The 24,065-nt window shown below is 38.8% G+C and overlaps 1 protein-coding gene across 1 annotated transcript in view; it reads right to left on the bottom strand.

Annotated features, from left to right (window-relative positions):
• Positions 1 to 460: 460 nt before the first annotated feature.
• Positions 461 to 24,065, bottom strand: part of echs1 (enoyl-CoA hydratase, short chain, 1, mitochondrial) — a 40,594-nt gene continuing 16,989 nt past the window's right edge. Inside the window, 4 exon segments of the mRNA NM_001005437.1 lie at positions 461 to 959; positions 1,077 to 1,144; positions 6,947 to 7,066; positions 18,893 to 18,997. Coding sequence (NP_001005437.1) covers positions 894 to 959; positions 1,077 to 1,144; positions 6,947 to 7,066; positions 18,893 to 18,997 — 359 coding nt within the window. The 3' untranslated portion in view covers positions 461 to 893.

Below are 24,065 nucleotides of genomic sequence, written 5' to 3' on the forward strand. Positions count from 1 at the left end.
AGAGAAAAAAAAAGACTAAATAAAGAATAAACTTTGCACCTTGTTTCAACAAACTTAGTTTGTAACTCCTGTAGTTTATAACACCACATACAGAGCATCCAAGAGCAATCACAGCAGAAACCACCACAACAAGCTCCACTGAAGTCCCAGTGGTTCTATTAATGATGTATGTTCAGGTGCAACTAATCAAACCCCACCTTCCTTAAACTGAGGGTAACTACAAAGTAATGCATCTTTTGGCAAATCTGCTGTAAGCCTTATAGTTCACCAAACTTTGTAATTTAGCACCAAAAATAGCACCAAAACTTTTGAAAAATGAAACCCCAACAGTTAAATACCAATGACTTTAAATGAAGTTCATAAAATATACTTAAGCTCTTTTTTTTGTTGATTTGAAAAAGAGTTGCTTCAACCAGCAACCAGTCTGTTATGTAAATAACTGCATAAATTCTGGTGTTCAGACGGCAACTTCTCCATTTATTGTACACAGCTTTTTACACCGTTTTTTGGCGAATTTCATTTTAAACAGCATAATAAATAGGCCCCTAAGTCTAGACAGGAATCCTGTAACTACCCTGGGGTTTGGTAATGCATTGTGTACTAAGAAGTACTTTAACAATAAATCTTAATAAAATCATGACAAAATTAAATGTATAAATATTGCTTAGTCTTTTATTGAAGAAAAAAATCTGAATTTTTCCCACATAGAATTTGCTGTCATTTTCCCAATAAACCGTCAGCTATTAAGAACATCAACCACGTAATGTGTAATGGGTAAATTTTTAGGAAAAATATGTTGTTTTGATCCTAGTGAAAATTTTTCAGTGATTTATGCAGATATTTGCTATAAATATCTGCGTGCTCAGTTGTAGAAACAGAGATCAGTTGAATTTTTATTTATCTGTGAAGTTTGCTTTTCTCTTCTCCACAAAAGCTGTCATTCCTTCTTTACGGTCCTCCTGAAAAAAAATAAGCGAATATGGGGGTTTAATTCATTTTTCAGGTTTTGAAATAATTATACATTGCATGTGACCATATAATGTATACATCCTTTACACTCTTTCTAGATAACTTACTGTAGCAAACGTAGAATGAAATAGCCTTTTCTCAAGTCTGTTGCCTTCTGCCAAAGACAGCTCAAAAGCTGAAGATATAAAAATATAAAATCAGTGTTTCTCTTTCAAAAAACAGCATACCACACAGTTTGCATAAGATGATGTATTAATGAACCCAAAAATAAAAATGCACTTCTCATTTTAAGTCATCATGTAAGAAATTTGTCTTCAAAACAACTTTTAGTAAACTACAGAAAGTGGTATTTTAACACATTTTGCATTTTAGCCAAAGAGCAGTTATCAACAATCAGTGGGTCGTGAGCAACCTTGTTGCCTGATGCCCCAAGTAATGTTGCTCCGAAAAGGTCAATGACAGTTGACAGTTTAAAATGCAAGTTTTTCCCAGAAGTAACGCTGACATTTTGCTGGCTGTAGTACACATGTGAACAGTCAATCAAAAACTTCTAGCAGTTCATATGGAGTGTTAGAGTATTGAATTGGCAACATTTTTCAATAAATGCATTACATGTAGCTCCTCACATACATCTGAATGTTGCCATGCTAAAGTTGGGAAATCCTTGGAGATAGTTTGACCATATAAAAATGTTAAAGGCAACATTTTTCAGGCTCAAGAACTGAATGACAAATGATGATTAAAAAGACAGCCAAATGCAAATTGGTTCACAAGATCAATGTCTACAACATAATAAAATTATCTAAAAAAAAAAAAAAAAAAAAAAAGTGCCCCCTCAACAACTGCCATATGCTTCCTGGCCAAATCCAGAGGCGGAGCTGGTGGGTGAGGGTTCCCACAGTTTTGTGGGGTCATAAGAGGTCACATCCAGTGTATGTGATGTCACTTCTGGTGGATGTGATAGAGGAAGTGACATCACACACACCTGCACACATGACATCACTTTTGAAACCTTGAGCTGTAGTTAGGTCTGGTGCCTGCCCCTCCCAATCCCACCCCTTCTCAAACCATAACCCTTACTTTTCATACCTGCTCATTGTTTCATTTTGTTCTCCTCTCATTTTATGCTATTTCTAAAATGACACAAGCTATAACTATGTTTAAATACTGAAATAATTTCATATACACTGCCATGTAAAAGGTTCACAGTGTTGTGAAAAGTCTTATTTTCACTAATGATCTGTATACAGGCTTACAGTGAGTAAGGGTAATTTGCACCAGAGGATTTGGGCATAGTTTGTGTTCCGTTCACTCTAATATTTATACTTACACAATAAATCACTAACATATGCCATTGTCATTTATGTAAATTAGTCTTAAAAGACAATGTTTCCCCGGGGGGCACTAGGTTATTGTTCTTAGAGCACATTATCCAGAAGTAAATATAACCTATCACTTGTTCAGAAGAATGACTGGTGTATGTATCTTGTACAATATATATTAGAGTCATGAATGTCCTGTAAATTCTATCCTTATAAATGGTGATTGGTTATGTTAAGAGTTATATAATAAAGTATAATAAAGTACCCCCTCTGTAAGATCTGAGGATATTAGAAGTTACCTTGGAACTCCATAAGTTGATATGCTATTTATTAAATTTGTTTCACAAAGCTATTTAAAGAAAAGAAAGATGAGGGGCTTTAGCCATTCTTGTTGTGATTACGAGAGGGACAGATGTCTTGTCAAAGGAAAGACCACACCAGAGTCTGTCTGCTGGGATGTGTGGAAGTTATTGTGCAGTGAATTGTTAAATACATGAGGTTCTGCTTAAATAAAAATAAGTACTTCCACTTCAACCTGTTGCATTTAGAATCATAGGCAAAATAGAGTTTTAGCAGCAACACAGCTTTGCATGCCAAAGCTTTATAGTGTACATCTGAAAATGTCAGATTGGGGTGCTCACCTCTGTCAAGTGACTGATGTACATGGTGGGGATTTGGCCATGGGCTCCCAGGAGGGGCATGCAGAGAACAAGAGGACCACAATGGATGAGATTATAGCATACCTGGAAGTACTATACGGGAGGATAGTTAAAGCTATGGAGTTGCACAGAAGATTTGTTTTACCAGGGAACGACGACAGAGTGAGGCACAACCATTTTAGTCATTGTTTGCTAAGGGCACTTTGTAAGTTAACAGGTAATGGACTGAATTTAATTTCTAAAAAAAAACCTTGTAGAGCTGTTGAATCATTTTTCCCTTTTTCTTGGTGCCAGAGTTTGGCATGCGGTTTATGGGGTAGGCCTTTTACGTAGAGGTAAGCAGGAACCTCGACTCTGGGAGTAGATGTGATCTTTGCTAAAGCATTTTATATATTACTACACAAAAGGTTAATGATTATTTTAAGGAATATGATATTTGTACTTGGATAAAGAACAGGTTGAAGGATAAACTGCAGAGAGTGGTGGTTACTGAAACATTTTCTAATTGGTTTAGTGTTAGTGGAGTACTGCAATACTGTTCTTGGTCCTTAGCTTTTTAACTTGTTTATTAATGACCTGGAGGTGGGCATTGAAAGTACTGTTTCTATTTTTGCACAATGCTGCTACTTCACAGAGCAATTCGATAAAATTGGAAAACTGGGCAGCAAACTAGAAAATAAGGTTCAATGCTGTTATGCACTTTGGCAGAAATAAATGTGGGTTATACACTGAATGGTAGAGTGTTGGGGGTATCCATAATTGAGAAAGATTTGGGGATTTTTGTAGGTAACAAGTTAATTACAAGTGTCATTCCCATGGCTATTACAGTATATAATGTGTTGTTTTTCATTAAAAGGGCATAAAATTAAGGGATGAAAACATAATTTTGCCTTCACAGATCTTGGTTTTGTTAAAGGTTCGGTTTTGGGCTCCAGTCCTTAGCAAGGATATAAATGAGCTGAAGAGGGTGCAGAGATGTGCAACTGAACTGGTAAACTGAAAAAAAGATGCTTGTGATTGAACATGATTATAATTTGCAAGTACATTAAAGGGCACAAATAGTGGGGGAATGTACTTTCATTTGAAGAAGTGTTGGTGGTTTTGGCAGCGTGGGCCTTATAGATGATGGCATATTTTCTCAATAAGAGTTAAGAGATGCTTGGATTATTACTTGAATAACCATAACATCAAAGCTTTTCTGATATCCTTTTTCTTTGTAATAATAAAACAGTACCTTGTAATTGATCTCAACTACGATATACATAATCCTTATTGGATGCAAAACAATCCTGCTGGGTTTAATTAATGTTTTATTGAGTTTTTAGTAGACTTAAGGCATGGAGATCCAAATAACGGAAAGACCCCTTATCTGGAATACCCCTGGTCCAGAGCATTCTGGATAAAGGGTCCTATACCTGTACTAAAATTTACAGTTAGTATAGATATTTCTATATAGTTTATATACGTTAGTGTATAGATGGGTCTGTATGATTGTGTGTGTGTATATATATGTGCACTGGGTTCATTCGCATGGGATGAACTTGATGAACCATTTTGTGGGTTTATTAGTGAAAATCAATGTGCATCCTAATGCATGTATACAACCATGGAGAAGCCAATGTAGAGATACAAGTAGATTTTCCTTTTAAATTTTCCTCTTAGAATAAATATCTTAAATTTAAGTTAATGCACCTGGGATGTAAAAATATGCAAGCCACTTATGTGAAGTCTTGTCTATAGCTAAGCCATTTTCCCCTTCTTAGCACCTATTTTTTGGATTACGGACTACTAAACTTTCAATGTTCAGGGGTCATGTGGAAAGCCACATGGTCTGATTTTGGTCTGCTTCTATGGCTGCATCAGAGCCTGCCTCAGCATAAACTTCTTCTCCATGTGCAGACATCTGAGCCCACTGCAGTACACAGCTATGTCTGTCTCTTTTCTGTGGTCTTGTGCTACAACTCTACTTGTACGTCTGCATCTGAGCCAGCTTCTGTATGGCACTATATGTGTTTGTATCTAAGCCATATTTGGTATGCTACCTGGTTTGTAAGGTACACTTATTGGAAAACCCAGGCTTATGCAGTGCAGACAAAGAAGGGAGTAATGGTAACAGGACTGGCTGAAAATCAGAACTGTATGACAGCAGCTAAACAATGGCTTGCTAAAGTGCAATAGCACAGTATAATTAAGCTAAAGTTGCTGGGCTAAGAGTGAATGAAAATAGGTGGGCGATATGGATTATATTACAGGTATGGGATCCCTTATCCGGAAACCCGTTATCTAGAAAGTTCCGAATTACAGAAAGGCCATTTCTCATAGACTTCATTATAAGCAAGTAATTCTAATTTTTAAAAATTATTTCCTTTTTCTCTTTAATAATAAACTAGTACCTTGTGCTTCATCCCAACTAAGATATAATGAATCCTTATTGGAAGCAAAACAAGCCTATTGGTTTATTCAATATTTAAATGATTTTTAGCAGGCTTAAAGGAGAAGGAAAGGCAAAGTTACTTGGGGGTGCCAAAATGTTAGGCACCCCCAAGTGACTTAAATCGCTTACCTTCTACCCTGGGCTGGTGCCCCTGTATGGACAGAACAGCCCGGGGTAGCTGCAGCGCTTTCGTCTTCTGTCGCGCGCACATTCGCAGTAGAGTGAAAAGCTGAACTTTAACAGAGAAGTCGGCTTTTCACTCTACTGTGCATGCGCCTGTCCTTAGTCCTTCCAAAAGCGAAGGCGAAAGAAGGAAGAGCTGTGCTACAGGTACCCCGGGCTGGTGCTGTTTTATCCTTACAGGGGCACCAGCCCGGGGTACAAGGTAAGCAATTTAAGTCACTTGGGGGTGCCTAACATTTTGGCACCCCCAAGTGACTTAGCCTTTCCTTGTCCTTTAAGTTATGGAGATCCAAATTACAGAAAGATCCCTTATCTGGAAAACCCCATTATTTGTTTGTTAAGTTTATAATCCTTTCCAACTATACCAATGCTTTTAATGTAGTCATGGATGTGGTAAAAGCTAGATTTGGTGGAAAAAAACTAGTAGAATGTCAAATTGCTTGAGTTACCATGAGTTTCCTATGTGTATTGTGGGTTTTATAAATGCATGGTGGTATATAATTTCTGGGGTCAAATATATTCATGCTTTTCCGCTGATAAAATTCTATTCTCCAGAAAATCTATTCTCAGGGATTGATCACTTCTTTGTTAGTAACCTCATTTTAGATAAGTGCACATTCCTGGTGAATGTGGGGACAGAGCCGGTAGGCAATTTATTAAGCATTATGTGTCAAGATCAACATCAAAATATTACTGTTACAAATAAATTAAATGAAGATGCCAAACAAGTAAATTGTATCTCTTCTATTAATTGGGTTTATTATAAATAACTATAGTACATAACAGAGAATAAAGGCTGATATGGAATTATCTTAAATCTATTTGTTTAAGGTAGCAGCTGCAATATTAGTTTGTTCTGATGTAACTTCTGTGTAGGTCTCCCCCTTGCTCGTAGGACTCTGCAGCAGGGAGAAGAGAAAAGGGAGGTAGGAGAGGAAGAGAGGAGGATGCTGCACAAGCTCTCACCCAGGACCAGGGGTTTGATCTGAGAGAAGAAAATCTGAGGCTGAAGACCATGTATAAACAACAGAAAAAGCAAGGAATGTGGTGTTTCTTTTTACAGAGGGCTCAGAACAGTGGCACAGTAAGTGTTAATGGGTGTATTTACACAGACCTTTCTGATAAAGCTTACATACATATGGTTTGACTTTGTTTACATCACTATTTTCTGTTTTTTGGTGTGTTCCCTTTTGTGACTTGTAATGATGTCACTCACAGTACCTTTCCTGTCATGTCGTGGTAATTAGGCATGCTGTATGTGTATTCAACCATACGGCACATAGCGGCCTGTTTGTTCCAATATATATAATATTCACTCATGCCCTGTATTTTAAAGACAAGATTTTAGACATTTAGCAATTTGAGTCTATATTGCTTACCTGCACTGACAGCCTCCTTTGCAATTGACACAATAAGCTTGGAGTTTCTAGCAATCTTCTCTCCACAGATAATAGCCTGATCTACTACGCTATCCACAGGGTAAACTTTGCTCACAAGCCCTTAAAAAAAAGAAAATTAAAATCAGACAGACAATAAAGATCTTTGGCTCACGGAGGGAAAAAAAAAAAAAAAATTAAAATACTTCAATTTTCAAGTTCCTTGAAGTGGCCATAAACAAAAATTACACAAATGTTTCATAGGTTGTTGGAGGAAGGGTTCTGTATAAGTACATGTGAAGGATACTGTCATGAATTGTATGGTGTACTTTTTATTCCTTTTTTTTAACTGTAATATTGGTGTGTTGGCAGCCATCTCAGTGCATTGTGCCCGAGTCTGAGCTTTCAGAAATAGCCAGTGCTACACATTAGAACTACTTTCAGGTAACCTATTGTTTCTTATACCCACATGTAACTGGAGGAGTCCCAAGAAGTACTTGACTTTTTTTTACTTTCAGACTGCTATTCTGATATCTACTGGGAGCTGCTATTCTGCTACCTTCCCATTGTTCTGCTGATCAGCTGCTGGAGAGAAAAGAGAGTGATCACACCAATTTGCAGATCAGCAGTAAAGTGTGACTGAACTTTATCAGAGCACAGGTAACATGCCTTTAGCACCCTGGAAAATGAAAAATATGGCTAGCCCCATGTGAAATGTCAAAATTAAATATTAAAATATCTGTTTGCGTTTTTGAGAAACAGATGTCAATGCTGGAGAAGCTCTATTAACAAATCCGTTTTGAAAAAACACGTCAGTATTGCTTAAACTAACAAGCTCCCCAGGTCTGTCACTCTCTAAAAGAAATAAAAGGTAAGCAATGTATATACCTTCTTCTCCAGATTTCAATGCAGGAGAAGCTCTATTAACTAATGCTTTTTGAAAACTAACAGCTCCCCAGGTCTGTCACTGAAAGAAAGAGCAAGAAGGTAAGCAAAGTTTCAGTTTTGATATTAGGGATATATATAGCTTCCTTTCAGAGAAAACCTTTCATATGTTCTCAGCCTATCCTTATTTTGCGCTGCCATTTTTCCATTGTAGCTCTTACACCTATTGCATGTTGCATGTGTGAATATTATTTCTAAATCCTTTTCCAATGTTATCATATATGGATGTTTGTAATTCGGGCACATTGCAAGTAGGGAGCAGTAGCAGTCTGAAAGAATAACTTTTCCCCTCCCCTCCAAACTGCACAATTGTTCCACCTTAGTTGCTTGCCGTAGTGTTTTGCATGACAACATGTGTTTGTCGAGTTGCAAATAAGTAAAATGTTCTCTGTCTGAGATTTGAAATTTCTCCTGAAGTTCTGGGTATGTACTTTAGGTCTTGATCCGGTACAGGTTTGATATTTTAGTAATGCCACTATCAATCCAAGTTTGTGGCGGAAAATCCTGAATCAACTGTCCAGTATTTGCAATTGGTGTCAGAGGGGAAGGAAATTTTTCAAGTTCTCCCTTTTTGTTCAAATTGTCTCAATTTGTAATTATAGCTTTGGTCACTGGAAATATTTGCGGTGCCCCAGGTTTTTGTTTTTTTTTTTGTAACTTGCAATTTTTATTGTTTATTGTACAGTTAACAAGGCATATTAAAGTATTTTATACAGTTATTCGTACGTTTGTCCTCATTAGTAAATAAACAGCAGAGGACATAAGGAAAAGAGAAAACAGTATTTGCAGGGGAAGAAAAAAAAAACATCTAGGATTAGGGGTGTGATTTGGTGCAACAGCATCAAGACCTCATCCCAGAATGGTTGTATTAGAGGGCAAAGCCAAAAACCGGGGTAGGTCCCCCGGTTGCCTGCAACCCCTCCAGCAAGTGTGTGTGGTTTCTGGAAACAATGCGTGAAGCTTAACAAATATTGTCCTGCTGCCTAACAAAAGTGATCCCTCATTTTTTGTTGTCCCATATGGCTTTCCATACTTTTTCATCAATAATTCTCCCAATATGGGTATCCCACTTAGAAATGTAATTATGTTTATAGCCCTCCCTTGTAAAAGGATTAGCCAGTATCTTGTAAATAATCTAAATTAAAACTTTTTAGGGGAGGCCGTGAACTGCTAATTGTTCAAAAAGAGTGAGAGGATATCCTCTTTCTGCTAGTAATACAGGGGTGAAAAAATGTTTTAGCTATAAATAAAAATATACTGTACATGCATACATACATTATTCGCTTGTGGTAGCAGAGATTTATCACAGGTGACAAATCTCTCTGTGGGGCATTTCACTTAAGCAGAGCAAGGATACTATTGGTTCCCAGTGCCTGCTTCTTCCATTCCATTGGTCCATCCTTTGTAAAAGTATTTAATTGTACAGGGAAGTATGTAATGCCTCTCTGAGCAGGACACAAAGCAGCAAGGCTACCTGCCTGTAAAGATGCAAAGGGAGCATCTGATTGAGACGTCAGGAGGCTGAGCGATCCCCCCCCAAAGGAATTGTCAAATACCATAACTACAGTGGTGACCCAAAACTTTTGTGTGTTTTTACTGGTAGGGACCCAGAGCAGTGAACTCCTCAAATGTGTGAAGGTAGCACCCAGTGGGCAGGAGTTATTTTTATGATTCACGCTTGTCAGGACTGGCCTCTGACAAGGGACCAGCAGGTAGGAGCCTATGTGCAGAGTAACCCCCAGAACTCCGCCAAGTGAGGTGAAGCAAGATATTTAATGAAATCCAAACAGAACAAAAATAAGAGGTAATATACAGGCCTGTGATGAAGCAAGATAAACAGAGTCCGGTAAACGGCAAATTGGTCAGGGCTGGCAGAGTACTGGCAAGGTCCAAAAGGCAGGCTGAGGTCAATGGCAGGCAGCAGGCAAACAATGGTCAAGTAAACAGGCCAAAGGTCAAACCAGGGGGATCCACAGAAGACAGGGTACCAGGAAGGAAAAGGAGAACAACACAAGGAACCAGGCAGGGAACGCAGGAATCGCGGATGTCAGAATAAGGATGTGGCAAGATCAGGCTCAGCAGCAACGATGATCAAGCAACTGGGAATTGCCAGGAGCAGGTTTAAAATTACTTAATTACTAGACCAGCAACACATGCAATTAACAAGATGGCTCAACAAGGGAAACAGGCAGAGACGCTGGATGCAACTGATCAAGACCCAGTCAAAGAGCCTCTTGTGGCTCAGTAGGTTAATGCAATCATAGTTCCTCATGAAGTCCAGGGTTTGATTCCCCACAGATCCTGACAACGCTGAAGTGATCACAAAGAGAGAACAAAGAGGAGCCCTATACACCCACCTCTCCTGGGTGTAGGTAAAAAGAACTATAAAGAGAAAAAGTACTGCACTCATGGGAACTTCTCAAACAAAAGTGTTTAACAAAAATTCCAATATTTCAAGCAGCAGCTGTGCTCCTTCTCCTACTAGGATGGTTAGAAGGTTGGAGATTTTAAATTAAGCATGGGGTAGGGGTGCTGTTAGAAATTCTGTCGAAGATACATTACATGAGGTTTTAGTGATAGTAAGGGAAAATGAGGGTGAAGATTTGGTTCTTTTGGACCAAAACTTATATACAGTGGATATTAAAAGTCTACAGGTTCCTGTGCTGTACAAAATAGAGACAGAGATAAATCATTTCAGAACTTTTTCCACCTTTAATGTTACCTATAAACTGTACCACTCAATTGAAAAACAAACTGAAATCTTTTAGGTGGAGGGAAGAAAACCAAAAAAAATGAAAATAATGTGGTTGCATAAGTGTGCGCACCCTCTTCTAACTGGGGATGTAGCTGTGTGTGTTCAGAATTAAGCAATCACATTCAAAATCAAGTTAAATAGGAGTCAGCATACACCTGCCATCATTTAAAGTGCCTCTTATTAACCCCAAATAAAGTTCAGCTGCTCTAGTTGGTCTTTCCTGACAAAAAGCAAAAGCCATGGTGCACAGAGAGCTTCCAAAGCATCAGAGGGATCTCATTGTTAAAAGATATCAGTCAGGAGAAGGGTACAAAAGAATTTCCAAGGCATTAGATATACCATGGAACACAGTGAAGACAGTCATCATCAAGTGGAGAAAATATGGCACAACAGTGACATTACCAAGAACTGGATGCCCCTACAAAATTGATGAAAAGACGAGACGAAAACTGGTCAGGGAGGCTACCAAGAGGCCTACAGCAACATTAAAGGTGCTGCAGGAATATCTGGCAAGTACTGGCTGTTTGGTACATGTGACAAGAATCTCCCGTAGTCTTCATATGTCTGGGCTATGGGGTAGAGTGGCAAGACAAAAGCCTTTTCTTACGAAGAAAAACATCCAAGCCAGGCTACATTTTGCAAATACACATCTGATGTCTCCCAAAAGCATGTGGGAAAAGGTGTTATGGTCTGATGAAACTAAGGTTGAACTTTTTGGCCATAATTCCAAAAAATATGTTTGGCGCAAAAACAATACTGCACATCACCAAAAGAACACCATACCCACAGTGAAGCATGGTGGTGGGGGCATCATGCTTTGGGGCTGTTTTTCTTCAGCTGGAACTGGGGCCTTAGTTAAGATAGAGGGAATTATGAACAGTTCCAAATACCATTCAATATTGGCACAAAACCTGCAGGCTTCTGCTAGAAAGCTGAACATGAGGAGGAACTTCATCTTTCAGCATGATAATGACCCAAAGCATACATCCAAATCAACAAAGGAATGGCTTCACCGGAAGAAGATTTTTGGAACGGCCCAGCCAGAGCCCAGACCTGAATCCGATTGAAAATCTGTGGGGTGATCTGAAGAGGGCTGTGCACAGGAGATACCCTCACAAACTGAGAGATTTGGAGTGTTTCTGCAAAGAAGAGTAGGCAAATCTTGCAAAGCCAAAATGTGCCATGCTGATAGACTCATACCCAAAAAGAATGAGTGCTGTAATAGAATCAAAAGGTGCTTCAACAAAGTATTAGTTTAAGGGTGTGCATATTTATGCAACCACATTATTTTAGTTTTTTGGTTTTCTTCCCTTCCCTCTCAATTGAGTGGTACAGTTTATAGGTTACATTAAAGGTGGAAAAAGTTCTGAAATGATTTATCTTTGTCTCTATTATGTACAGCACAGAAACCTGACATTTTAACAGGGGTGTGTAGACTTTTAATATCCACTGTATGCACAATTTACAAGCTAGCACAAGAAGTAAATGTATGTTTACAAATGCAAGGGGCCTGACTGGTAAAACAGGAGAGCTGTAGAAGAAATATGATGTAGTTGGCATAGCTGAAACATGGCTGAATAAGTCACACGACAGGGCAGCAAAGGGGTAGGTGTGTGCTAATTTCCCCACAACTCTCAAATATGTGGAGCACAACAGGCTAATCCCCTTCACAAATTGAAAATGCTGCTGGTCTGGAGCAACTCTTGATAATGGGGGGTTTAAATTACCCAGATATTGACTGGAAAAATAGCAATTTTCAGGCAGTTAGAAGGAACATGTTTATAAGCTTGAAATTCTATATTATAGGTTGTTGAGAAGCAAAGAAATCATGCTATACTAGATCTAGTGTTCCTAACAACCCAGAACTCATAGGCAAGTAGAGGAAACCCTAAATAACACTGACCATAATGTTATTTTATTCAATGTTTGTTGCAAAAAAGACTCAATTTAACAAAAACTAATTTTAGTTCCTTAAAGAATTAGGAAAGGTATAAACTAAGGAAGCTTGATCAGAAAGATTTATGTAAATACTGCTATAAGCACGCTGCACAGAGTCCTCTGTCAAAAGAAATAGGATTTCTTGTCTCTTTTTTTTTTCCTGTGCCAGAGTCTGCGCAGGTCTCTCCTGCTCCACCCTCCCTCAAGAATGCTAAGAACTCCCCCCGCCCTTAGGAATGTGTGATCTGAGCCAATCAGCAGGAAGCTTCCTCATAATCTTACAAACTGCATGTACAGCAGTCTTGGTACAGGAGCGTGACATTATGGGATTTTTTTTCCTATGAGGCTTCTGATCATCTGAACAGGAGATATATGGGGAGACTTAAGAGCAGTATTGAGAGAACTGAAGGTATGCCTGCAGTTTAAGATTAACTCTTTATTAGCCTTTCCTTCTCCTTTAAGGACAGCACTTCAGAGCATAAATTGAGGCATTAAATATTTTCCGCTAAAAACACAGAACAGAAATGGCTGACATTCTTAAAGTGTTGCAATATTGCCCGTGCTGTGATTCACATAGTGGTGTACCCCTCCTTATCTTTACTCTACTTGAGAGACCCAGATTCTCTGGGATGCTCTTTTTAGAAATACTCTAGTTTTTAAAATACTTCTAGTCTTTTGTTTCCCTGTCCCCGGTAACTTTTTTTAAATGTGTTGGTTGCTGGCATCATATTCAATACAAGCATATACAGTGGAGGAAATAATTATTTGACCCCTCACTGATTTTGTAAGTTTGTCCAATGACAAAGAAATGAAAAGTCTCAGAACAGTATCATTTCAATGGTAGGTTTATTTTAACAGTGGCAGATAGCACATCAAAAGGAAAATCGAAAAAATAACTTTAAATAAAAGATAGCAACTGATTTGCATTTCATTGAGTGAAATAAGTTTTTGAACCCTCTAACAAAAAAGACTTAATACTTAGTGGAAAAACCCTTGTTTGCAAGCACAGAGGTCAAACGTTTCTTGTAATTGATGACCAAGTTTGCGCACATTTTAGGAGGAATGTTGGTCCACTCCTCTTTGCAGATCATCTCTAAATCCCTAAGGTTTCGAGGCTGTCTCTGTGCAACTCTGAGCTTGAGCTCCCTCCATAGGTTTTCTATTGGATTAAGGTCCGGAGACTGACTAGGCCACTCCATGACCTTAATGTGCTTCTTCTTGAGCCACTCCTTTGTTGCCTTTGCTGTATGTTTTGGGTCATTGTCGTGCTGGAACACCCATCCACGACCCATTTTCAGTTTCCTGGCAGAGGGAAGGAGGTTGTCGTTCAGGATTTCACGATACATGGCTCCGTCCATTTTCCCGTTAATGCGAATAAGTTGTCCTGTGCCCTTAGCAGAAAAACACCCCCAAAGCAAAATGTTTCCACCCCCATGCTTGACGGTGGGGACGGTGTTTTGGGGGTCATAGGCAGCATTTTTCTTCCTCCAAACACAGCGAGTTGAGTTAATGCCAAAGAGCTCTATTTTGGTCTCATCAGACCACAGCACCTTCTCCCAGTCACTCACAGAATCATTCAGGTGTTCATTGGCCTGCACATGTGCCTTCTTGAGCAGGGGGACCTTGCGAGCCCTGCAGGATTTTAATCCATTGCGGTGTAATGTGTTTCCAATGGTTTTCTTGGTGACTGTGGTCCCTGCTAATTTGAGGTCATTAACTAACTCCTCCTGTGTAGTTCTAGGATGCTTTTTCACCTTTCTCAGAATCATTGACACCTCACGAGGTGAGATCTTGCGTGGAGCCCCAGAGCGAGGTCGATTGATGATCATTTTGTGCTCCTTCCATTTTCGAACAATCGCACCAACAGTTGTCACCTTCTCTCCCAGCTTCTTGCTAATGGTTTTGTAGCCCATTCCAGCCTTGTGCAGGTCTACAATTTTGTCTCTGACATCCTTGGACAGCTCTTTGGTCTTTCCCATGTTGGAGAGTTTGGAGTCTGCTTGATTGATTGATTCTGTGGACAGGTGTCTTTTATACAGGTGACTAGTTAAGACAGGTGTCCTTAAGGAGGTTGACTAATTGAGTAGAAGTGTCTAACCACTCTGTGGGAGCCAGAACTCTTAATGGTTGGTAGGGGTTCAAAAACTTATTTCACTCAATGAAATGCAAATAAGTTGCTATCTTTTATTTAAAGTTATTTTTTCGATTTTCCTTTTGATGTGCTATATGCCACTGTTAAAATAAACCTACCATTGAAATGATACTGTTCTGAGACTTTTCATTTCTTTGTCATTGGACAAACTTACAAAATCAGTGAGGGGTCAAATAATTATTTCCTCCACTGTACATATATATATATATATATATATATATATATATTTATTAAGGAATTTAATCTGTAAATATCTATCTCTACTAGAGATGGTTATTTGGGGTAATTTATTTAGGGTGTCTTTCCACATCTCTTTCTCTAAATCTGGTATGTCTTCACACCATTGTTGTTTAATCTTGTGCTGTTGGGTGGTATTTGTTTGCACTAGTACAATGTACATTAGCACTTTCACAAAGTCGGGTCGGCGGATATATCGCACCAGCGTGGTTTCAGTAATGGCTAGTGGCCTTATGGGGAATTGTGACTGGAAGGCTTGTTTTAGTTCTAAATATTGAAATATCATGTTCGCTGTAAGTTGGAATTCGGCTTGAAGTGCATTCAATTGTTTACATTCCCCTCCTATGGTGATGTCTCCTAATGGTTTAACTCCTGCTGCTGCCCACCTAACAACCTCAGGCACTGAGTGGAATTGTGAGAGGTATTTACTTCCCTATATAGGGGTCCATTTTGACCATACAGGTTGTTTGTTTTGAGCTATTTTTAGTGCTCTCTGAAATACTCCACTACTGTTTTGATAGGAAACATTGTGTTTTAATATGGGTAGTTAATATAATAGGGCCTCTAGGGATCCCACAATGACTGCCTTTAGTACTAATGCACGGTTGTCTAACCTCGGGACTGTCCACCAGTGCACGTAGACTAACTGACTGGCAAGGAAATATCTTTCAAAGTTAGGCAGGGCCAACCCAACACCAGTTAATGGAGCTTGTAGTGTCTGAAGGGACATTCTGGGTCTTTCTCTTGACCATATAAAACCCCTTATAGTAGAATCTAGTGCCTAAAAGAAGGTTTTGGGGGACACTGTGGGTGCATTATGGAACACGTATAGGAATTTCAATAGAAAGGCCATTTTTAACAGATTAACATTCCCAGGGACTGACAGGGGAAGATTTTGCCACACCAGCGTTCTTTCCCATAATCGAGCTAAGACAGGGAAGCTATTTAATGGTTTGTGTAGTTTCAAATCCTTATGAATTTGTATCCTCAAGTACTTAAACTCTGATACAGTGTTCAACTGTCTGATAGTGCACAAAATATTCTGTGGGAGATTATCTATAGGGAAAACAAGGGACTTGGCATAGTTCACTTTTAGCCCAAAGTTAGTTAGTACTTGACTTACCACCTGGAAAGAATTTTGAGGGTCAGCCAAATATAGAAGCATGTCATCCGCATTTAAGGAATCTTTTTATTCCAAATCTCCCCCATTATTTATCCATTCTTCTCTTATTTGGATCGCTAAGGGATCTATCGCTAGAGTGAAGAGCAGTAGTGACAGTGGGCAGTCCTGCCTGGTGCACCAGGCTAGCATGATTTTGGCTTGAGGTCGGGCATAAAGCGATTTAATCCAGCCTACAAATCTAAGCCCTAGGCCAAAATGGGTAAGGACCTCCCAGTATACAGTGTTGAAGGCTTTTTCTGTATCCAGGGCTACGACTATTCTAGTGCCCGAGTTTAGATGGCGTACACAGAGATTATTGAAGAGGCGTCTTATATTTACATCAGTTGCTCTGGCAGGCATGAACCCTGTCTGGCCTGGGTGTACAAAGTCCCTTATTACTTCCCGTAACCTCAAATTTTTGTGTCACAGTTGAGCAATGATATTGGTCTGTATGATTCACACTTATGAAGGGGTTTGCTTTCCTTTGGGATCAGTGTGATATGTGCCTCATAACAGGAGTCTGGATGGAGGAAGTCCAGTGTGACATCATTATATAGTGAATATAGTTTTGGTGCAATAAGTTCTAGGTGCTGCTTATACCATATATAAGTGTGTTTCCCTGCAGCATTATTATGTCTGCACCGGAATTCCTAAGTATGTTCAGCACTATAGACCTCTTGACTTTGTCATTCAACCCTCTAGTGTTCCAGGACACTACTGTAAAACCAGTGCGCAACATTGTATATCAGAAGTACATTATCATGAAATAGCCTTGTTGAGGGGCCACCCGGGAGTCGCTGCACATCCTGGCTCCATAAGTGTGCTTTAGATTCTGAGGTGCCCCCCCCCCAGCAACCCACATATCCAATATAATTTTATACCCCCCAGCTCAGTAAGAAAGATAATAAAGAGAGGAAGGGAAATAAATACACATATAACAACCCCATTAACCCCCTCACCCGGTATCCTCCCCAACCTAGAAGATACATTTTCCCAAATAATTTGTAAACCAAGGAGCATGTTTTTCTAACAAATTATGGATACCATCCACATTCCCAACCGGGGAATGTAGGAGTGAAAAACAGAAAAGAAAAATTAAGGCCAAGTAGCAACTTCTAGATGGATCAAAAAATAAGCAAACAGGGTAAGAGTGCTGCACCTAAACAGAAGTGCTGTACCAATGATCATATATTATTCCGTACCAGCTACAGAAAGAAAGTGTGTGCTGTGGGGCTTGAAGCAAAGTATGTGTGGGGTCTGCAGTGGTTGGCAGGCCCCCTTTCTCCAATGCTAATAATCCTTGTGTCTCCGCTGGAGACACATATGGGATTCACCTTCCCTGTCCCAGTTTAAGACTGAATTTGTATTCCATTAACAGGAGAACGTTTGTTCCACCGACCCATACAGTAATGAAGCTTGTGTAGGACCACAGTGGAGGTCTACAGCCAGGGTAGTTTCACCATACTATGGTTAGACACCATATATAGGGCACGGCACGGCACGTAGAAATCATTGATATGGGTTCGTGGTCTAATCTTTACCTTTTAGCGTTGTGCTCTTGGTTGGCTTCGGGCGTTACCAGGTCTCTGTTCTAGCCATTCCTGTGCCTGCTCAGGGCGCTCAAAGAAGTGGGCTTTGCCGTCCTCGATAATTTTCAGCTTTGCAGGGTATAACATGGCATACTCCAGACCGAGGTCACGTTTTACTCCCATGTATGAGCTTTTTTTGCCCTATGGTGGAATAGTCTGGATAAAATGAAATCCTGGCTCCTGCATGTTGAAGATATTCTTTCTTTCTAGCCTCTCTCAGTGCAATGTCCCTGTCCCTGTAACATAATCCGTTCAACCATAATGCCTATATATGACCTGCCTAACTTCTAGTTGATCCAGAGGAAGGCAAAAAAAACCCATAACTATAGTTAAAAAGTTTGATTAGAAATGCCTGTGTAGGGGTTCCAGGAGGTAGTGGTCTCGGCAGGACTTGGTGTGCTCGTTCCACTACAAATTGTGGAGAAAATATTTCTTGGCCTAGCAACTCTCCAAGTAGTTTCTCTGCAAAGATTTCTGGTTGGGCGCCTTTACTGCGCTCTGGGAGGCCCAGTGTTCTGACATTAGAACGGCGCTGCCGACTCTCCAGGTTGTCCAGGCGGTCTTCCACCACTTGGAGTTGTAGTTTAAATTATGTCCTGAGGTAGTTGAGCTGTACAGTCGTCCACTGTTCCCACTCTCTCTTCAAGTTCCCCTGTCCTCTCTCTAATGTTCTGCATATCCTGCTTAATAAGAGAGAGGTCCATCTTTAACTCCTCGACTTTGGAGGTGAACATAGAGGTTAGGGTTGTTTGACAATGCAAAAATGGCAGACATGAGATCTGCTGGAGTTGGTGTTTCTTGTCCCTCTGTGGTGGTTCTGCAAATGTGGTTATTTCCACTCCAACCACTCCATATTATACTGGATCATATTTCCTCCAAAAACCACTGTTAGTTTGCTGCACTATATAAAGAAATAGCTATACTTTAAAGTTAATGATACTTAAAATATCCAGGACTTGTGTGGCTTAGTTCATTATAAATAGCACAAATGTCACAGTCTCCATCAAAAATCAGATATTTTACCACAATGGATTTTCCATAGGAGTAGTGTTTTAAGTCGCTGTGTGAAATTAGTTGCCGTGACTTATTACAAATATTTGAAGATGAAAAAAATTGCAAAAAAAAAAAAAACTACCAAACGTATTTTTTTCTTTATTCTTCTGAAACATACCTGCTTGTTGGGCTTCCTGAGCAGAAATGCGGTCACCGCTAAGTACCATTTCCATTGCCAGGGACTTGCCAACAGCCCTTGTGAGCCTCTGAGTTCCACCTGCACCTGTGGATCAATAAAAGAAAAATGAGAACTCAAAATCGGTCTACTGAAGAAAGGAGCAACAGAGTCTGCATGTCTGTTAAAACACACATTTATATATATATATATATATATATATATATCAGTCCTGATGGTGTCTGCACTCCAAGGCTTTAGTATTCTGTGGGGTGCACAGCCAAAATCTGAGTATTTAGCATGAAATAATCCATGGCCGGCACACCCTTAAAATTCTAAAAAATTTTTTTATTGAAAACTCATTGTTTTTAAACAATGAGTTTTCAATAATAATTTTTTTTAGAATTTTAAGGGTGTGCCGGCCATGGATTATTTCACGCTATATATATATATATCAATCATTGAGGGTATAACATCGTGAACAAGGTCCTAGACCTGGACCGAAACGTTGATGTAACAATTATGTAATTATCTACAATAAAGTCAAATATTTGGAATTGGAGTGCGCTTGATTCATGGAGAAATCTCTCTCTCTCTCTCTATATATATATATATATATATATATATATATATATATATATATATATATATATGTATATATATCAAAATAAAACAGCCAGCACCAAGGGTCTTTGCGTTTCAAAAAATCTCTCGTGTATTAAAATTGCATGTACAACCGACGTTTCGGTCCCTTTTGGGACCTTTTTCAAGGTGCAAATACATACAGCAACTCAGTTTAAATAGCCTCCTCCCATGAATCCAGGGAGGGCCAGTGACATCATATGCATATTAACCCCATAGTGACCATTAATACCATATACTAATTATATATTTTATAAAAGTGCATTCATACTTCATAATAAATCTGTTGCACATATTCAATACCCCAATCTAGTTAAAACTGCAACGATATTAAACAGCATACATGTGTATAAAATTGCCCCCACATCTATAAATACTCGTGCAACATTGTATATTATGTGAACATTATGTAAACCATATAAAGTGCAATTTTGCTAAATTAGTAAAATTTAAAAACAATACATGACTATGCACAGTTTCCTATGTCCATGGTCCCAAAGTTTCCCATATTATTAACCCATTGACTCCTATTCGTACAGTTTTACCTTGCTTAAATATAATACATTCATATAGATTATATGACATTTATAGTACCTATACCCGGGTCAATATAATACAGTAATACATCTTAATAGGTATTATTTTTCTGTCAAAAAACAGTTCAATTGCAACGTGGTGTTCAGTCCCCTCGGTGCAACACATCCCAGCTTGTGAATCCAGAAGGCCTCCTTTTGCAATAACAGTCGATTGATATCTCCCCCTCTCCTTGGGATTTTTACACAGTCTATTGGCATACATTTAAAAGAAGAAATAGAATGTCTCGCTTTTGCCCAATGCTGTGCAATCGGTTGCTTTGAGATATCCTGTTTCCCCTTCTTTTTATCATACTCGGGATCCATGATAAAAAGAAGGGGAAACAGGATATCTCAAAGCAACCGATTGCACAGCATTGGGCAAAAGCGAGACATTCTATTTCTTCTTTTAAATGTATGCCAATAGACTGTGTAAAAATCCCAAGGAGAGGGGGAGATATCAATCGACTGTTATTGCAAAAGGAGGCCTTCTGGATTCACAAGCTGGGATGTGTTGCACCGAGGGGACTGAACACCACGTTGCAATTGAACTGTTTTTTGACAGAAAAATAATACCTATTAAGATGTATTACTGTATTATATTGACCCGGGTATAGGTACTATAAATGTCATATAATCTATATGAATGTATTATATTTAAGCAAGGTAAAACTGTACGAATAGGAGTCAATGGGTTAATAATATGGGAAACTTTGGGACCATGGACATAGGAAACTGTGCATAGTCATGTATTGTTTTTAAATTTTACTAATTTAGCAAAATTGCACTTTATATGGTTTACATAATGTTCACATAATATACAATGTTGCACGAGTATTTATAGATGTGGGGGCAATTTTATACACATGTATGCTGTTTAATATCGTTGCAGTTTTAACTAGATTGGGGTATTGAATATGTGCAACAGATTTATTATGAAGTATGAATGCACTTTTATAAAATATATAATTAGTATATGGTATTAATGGTCACTATGGGGTTAATATGCATATGATGTCACTGGCCCTCCCTGGATTCATGGGAGGAGGCTATTTAAACTGAGTTGCTGTATGTATTTGCACCTTGAAAAAGGTCCCAAAAGGGACCGAAACGTCGGTTGTACATGCAATTTTAATACACGAGAGATTTTTTGAAACACAAAGACCCTTGGTGCTGGCTGTTTTATTTTGATATTTATATGATATCCCGTGCACAGGGGCAACTGCAGAGCAGCAGATTTTGGAGTGTGGTGCTGTCGTGTGGACTGTGTTATATATGTATATATATATATATATATATATATATTTTTTTTTTTTTTTTTCTCCAATAAGACTTTATTTAGATTTTCAATTTCAAACTGAGAAAAAAGAAAAAAAAACCCATAATAAATTAGATGAACATAAAATATACAATCTTTGTTAGTTTACAGAACCAGTTGGATAGGGTATTAGTCACATACATATCTGGGTTAATTAATTAAACATGCTGACACAGGCTTGTGCAAAAAGGGGTCGGCGACCTCCTCCCCTGGTGCCTCCACTGACTCCTGCCCTATAAAGAAACGCTATCTTCAGAGGTAATTTTCTCTAAAATAGTAGACTTTTTTTTTTTTTTAAGAGATACATTACATATTACACTCACCTAATCTGCTACAATAGCTTCATTTATGTGAAGGTGAACCACCCCTTTAAATAGCGCCACTCACACCATAGATAAGCAATAATTTAAGAGGTCATCTCTTGGATCGATCTTAGCATTTGGCAAATTAAGTGACTCCTGCGGGGCAAGGGGGGGGAATATAGCTGAGGAACATAGCAGTCTGCTCCCTGAAATAATGGGTTGTTTAATAGCAGTTCCTCGTCGTACTGTGTAGTGTTTCTGAAAATGTATGTTGTTAAATATCTCACATGTGGGGACAGAGATTTTATATAACTTGTCCATGTGTTGAAAAATGTGTCTGTATGTTGTTTCTTTTTTGTGGTTGTTTCAAGCCAGTCCATATGAAATATAAAGTGGAGTTTCTAATGAAAGGGGTAAAGGAGTTGTGGTGAGCCAGAGGTGAAGTATTGCTTTTCTGGCCACCACAGCCACTCCTCTTTCAGCTTTTAAAAGCTTACTCTGTTGTGGGGGTGTCCCAAAGATCACACAAGGTCATTGTGATTTGTGTAGGTTTTACTTCTTCCCAAAATAATTGGATATGGGGGCATAGACAGATGCTATGTGCTGGTCTTGCCATTTCAAAGAGTTGTCTGTAGATAAAGATCCAATGTGGTACCTCCTAGCTGGAGTTAAATATGAATTATGCAATATCTGTAAAGCCATTTCTTTGTATTTACTGGCAGGTAGTAATTGCATGACTGGTGTATGTAACTAGTATTTGAGTTGTAAGACTGTTTCCGTTAACATGGAATTATATTATAATTATGTTGTAAATTAGCGAGGTTGTTTTCTCTGTTGTGCAGTTCGGCCATAGAGAGTTTAGGGGATTATTATTTTCAATGTCATTTAAGTGTGTGGTGTTTGTGTGGTGAAATGTGTTATTTGTAATAGAAACAAGAGATGGTTGGATAATTACATTAGAATACATTAGAGGGGAATATAGGCAGATAGGGGATGTTCTTTTTCCCATAAAAACACCCCTTTATAATAGAGGAATGGAGTTTCCATTTGAAGCAGTGCTGATGGTTTTTCAAGGTGAGGGCAGTGAGGTTGGGGAATGCCCTTCCTAGTGATGTTGTGATGGCAGATTCTGTTAATGCCTTTAAGAGGGGCCTGGATGAGTACTTGAACAAGCATAGTATCCAAGGCTATTGTGATACTAATATTAAGGGGTATATTTATCAAGCTGTGTAAAAAGTGGAGTGAAGCATTACAAGTGATGTTGCCCAGGGCAACCAATCAGCAGTTAGATTTCAACAGTTAGAAAACCAAAGCAAAGCAACATCACCGGTAATGTTTTCCTTCACGTTTTACACAACTGAATAAATATACCCCTTAGTGTTAATGTTTGTATATATAGTTTATGTATGTGAGTGTATAGATTGATAAGTATAGCTTGTGTGTGCTGGGTTTACTTGGAAGGGTTGAACTTGATGGACTCTGGTCTTTTTTCAACCCTATGTAACTATGGATGTAAAAGGGAATTTTGAGTGGGGCATTAGAGCGGATTTTTAATAATATCTCCGATTGCTTGAAGATTTTGTTTTTGCCAATCCTGAAAAATTCTATTACTACTTCTGGTATGGAAGTCGGTATTGTTTAACCATGTAAGGTAAATAGAATAGTAGGGTGCCAGGCTTTATAAGTGTCAGTAGTGGCAGTATAAGTGTCAATAAAGAGGGAGTTGTTCTAGCATAGTCTGTGACTGGGTCACAAGGAATATATTTAGTCTGAGCTGTATTTGCTGCTTAATTTTTAACCATAACCTTTAAGTTTGAGGGCAGTACCATATCATATGTAACAAATCAGCAGGGTGATTCTGACATCTAGGCGGTAAGGGGTGAAGGATGTGCAATGTAGAAATTTAAATTAGCCCTTGTGTTGTAGTCTCTAGCACATCCTGCTTTACCTCATTAGTTATATCTGGGATGCCTCCCCGCTATTTATTGAGAGGCTTTCTGGGATCAAATGCTGATATCAAATAGCGACAAAAGTTTTTTTAGTTTGGGGTTGTGGATCATGGTCTCCAGTCTCAAGGGAGCAGTATTGATCAGTTATGTACCAAATTAGGTAGTGTAAAATGGTAACAGGAAAACACTTTAAAGAGAGATATATTTCCTTTAGGGTCATCTCCTACTCCCTGATGTATAGCGGCCCTGAGTGGGTTAATTCCCCAAGGGATTCTCAGTATGTGGTCAGGGTATTTACTGTGGGTGTTGGGATATGGTCTGGTGGTTTGTCCCTGAGGAAAAGCACTGGTCGTGCTCGAAACATTTGAATGTCTTTCAATAAAAACATTTTTT

Source organism: Xenopus tropicalis, chromosome 7 (assembly GCF_000004195.4).
Source record: "Xenopus tropicalis strain Nigerian chromosome 7, UCB_Xtro_10.0, whole genome shotgun sequence".
In the NCBI taxonomy this organism is placed as follows: domain Eukaryota; kingdom Metazoa; phylum Chordata; class Amphibia; order Anura; family Pipidae; genus Xenopus; species Xenopus tropicalis.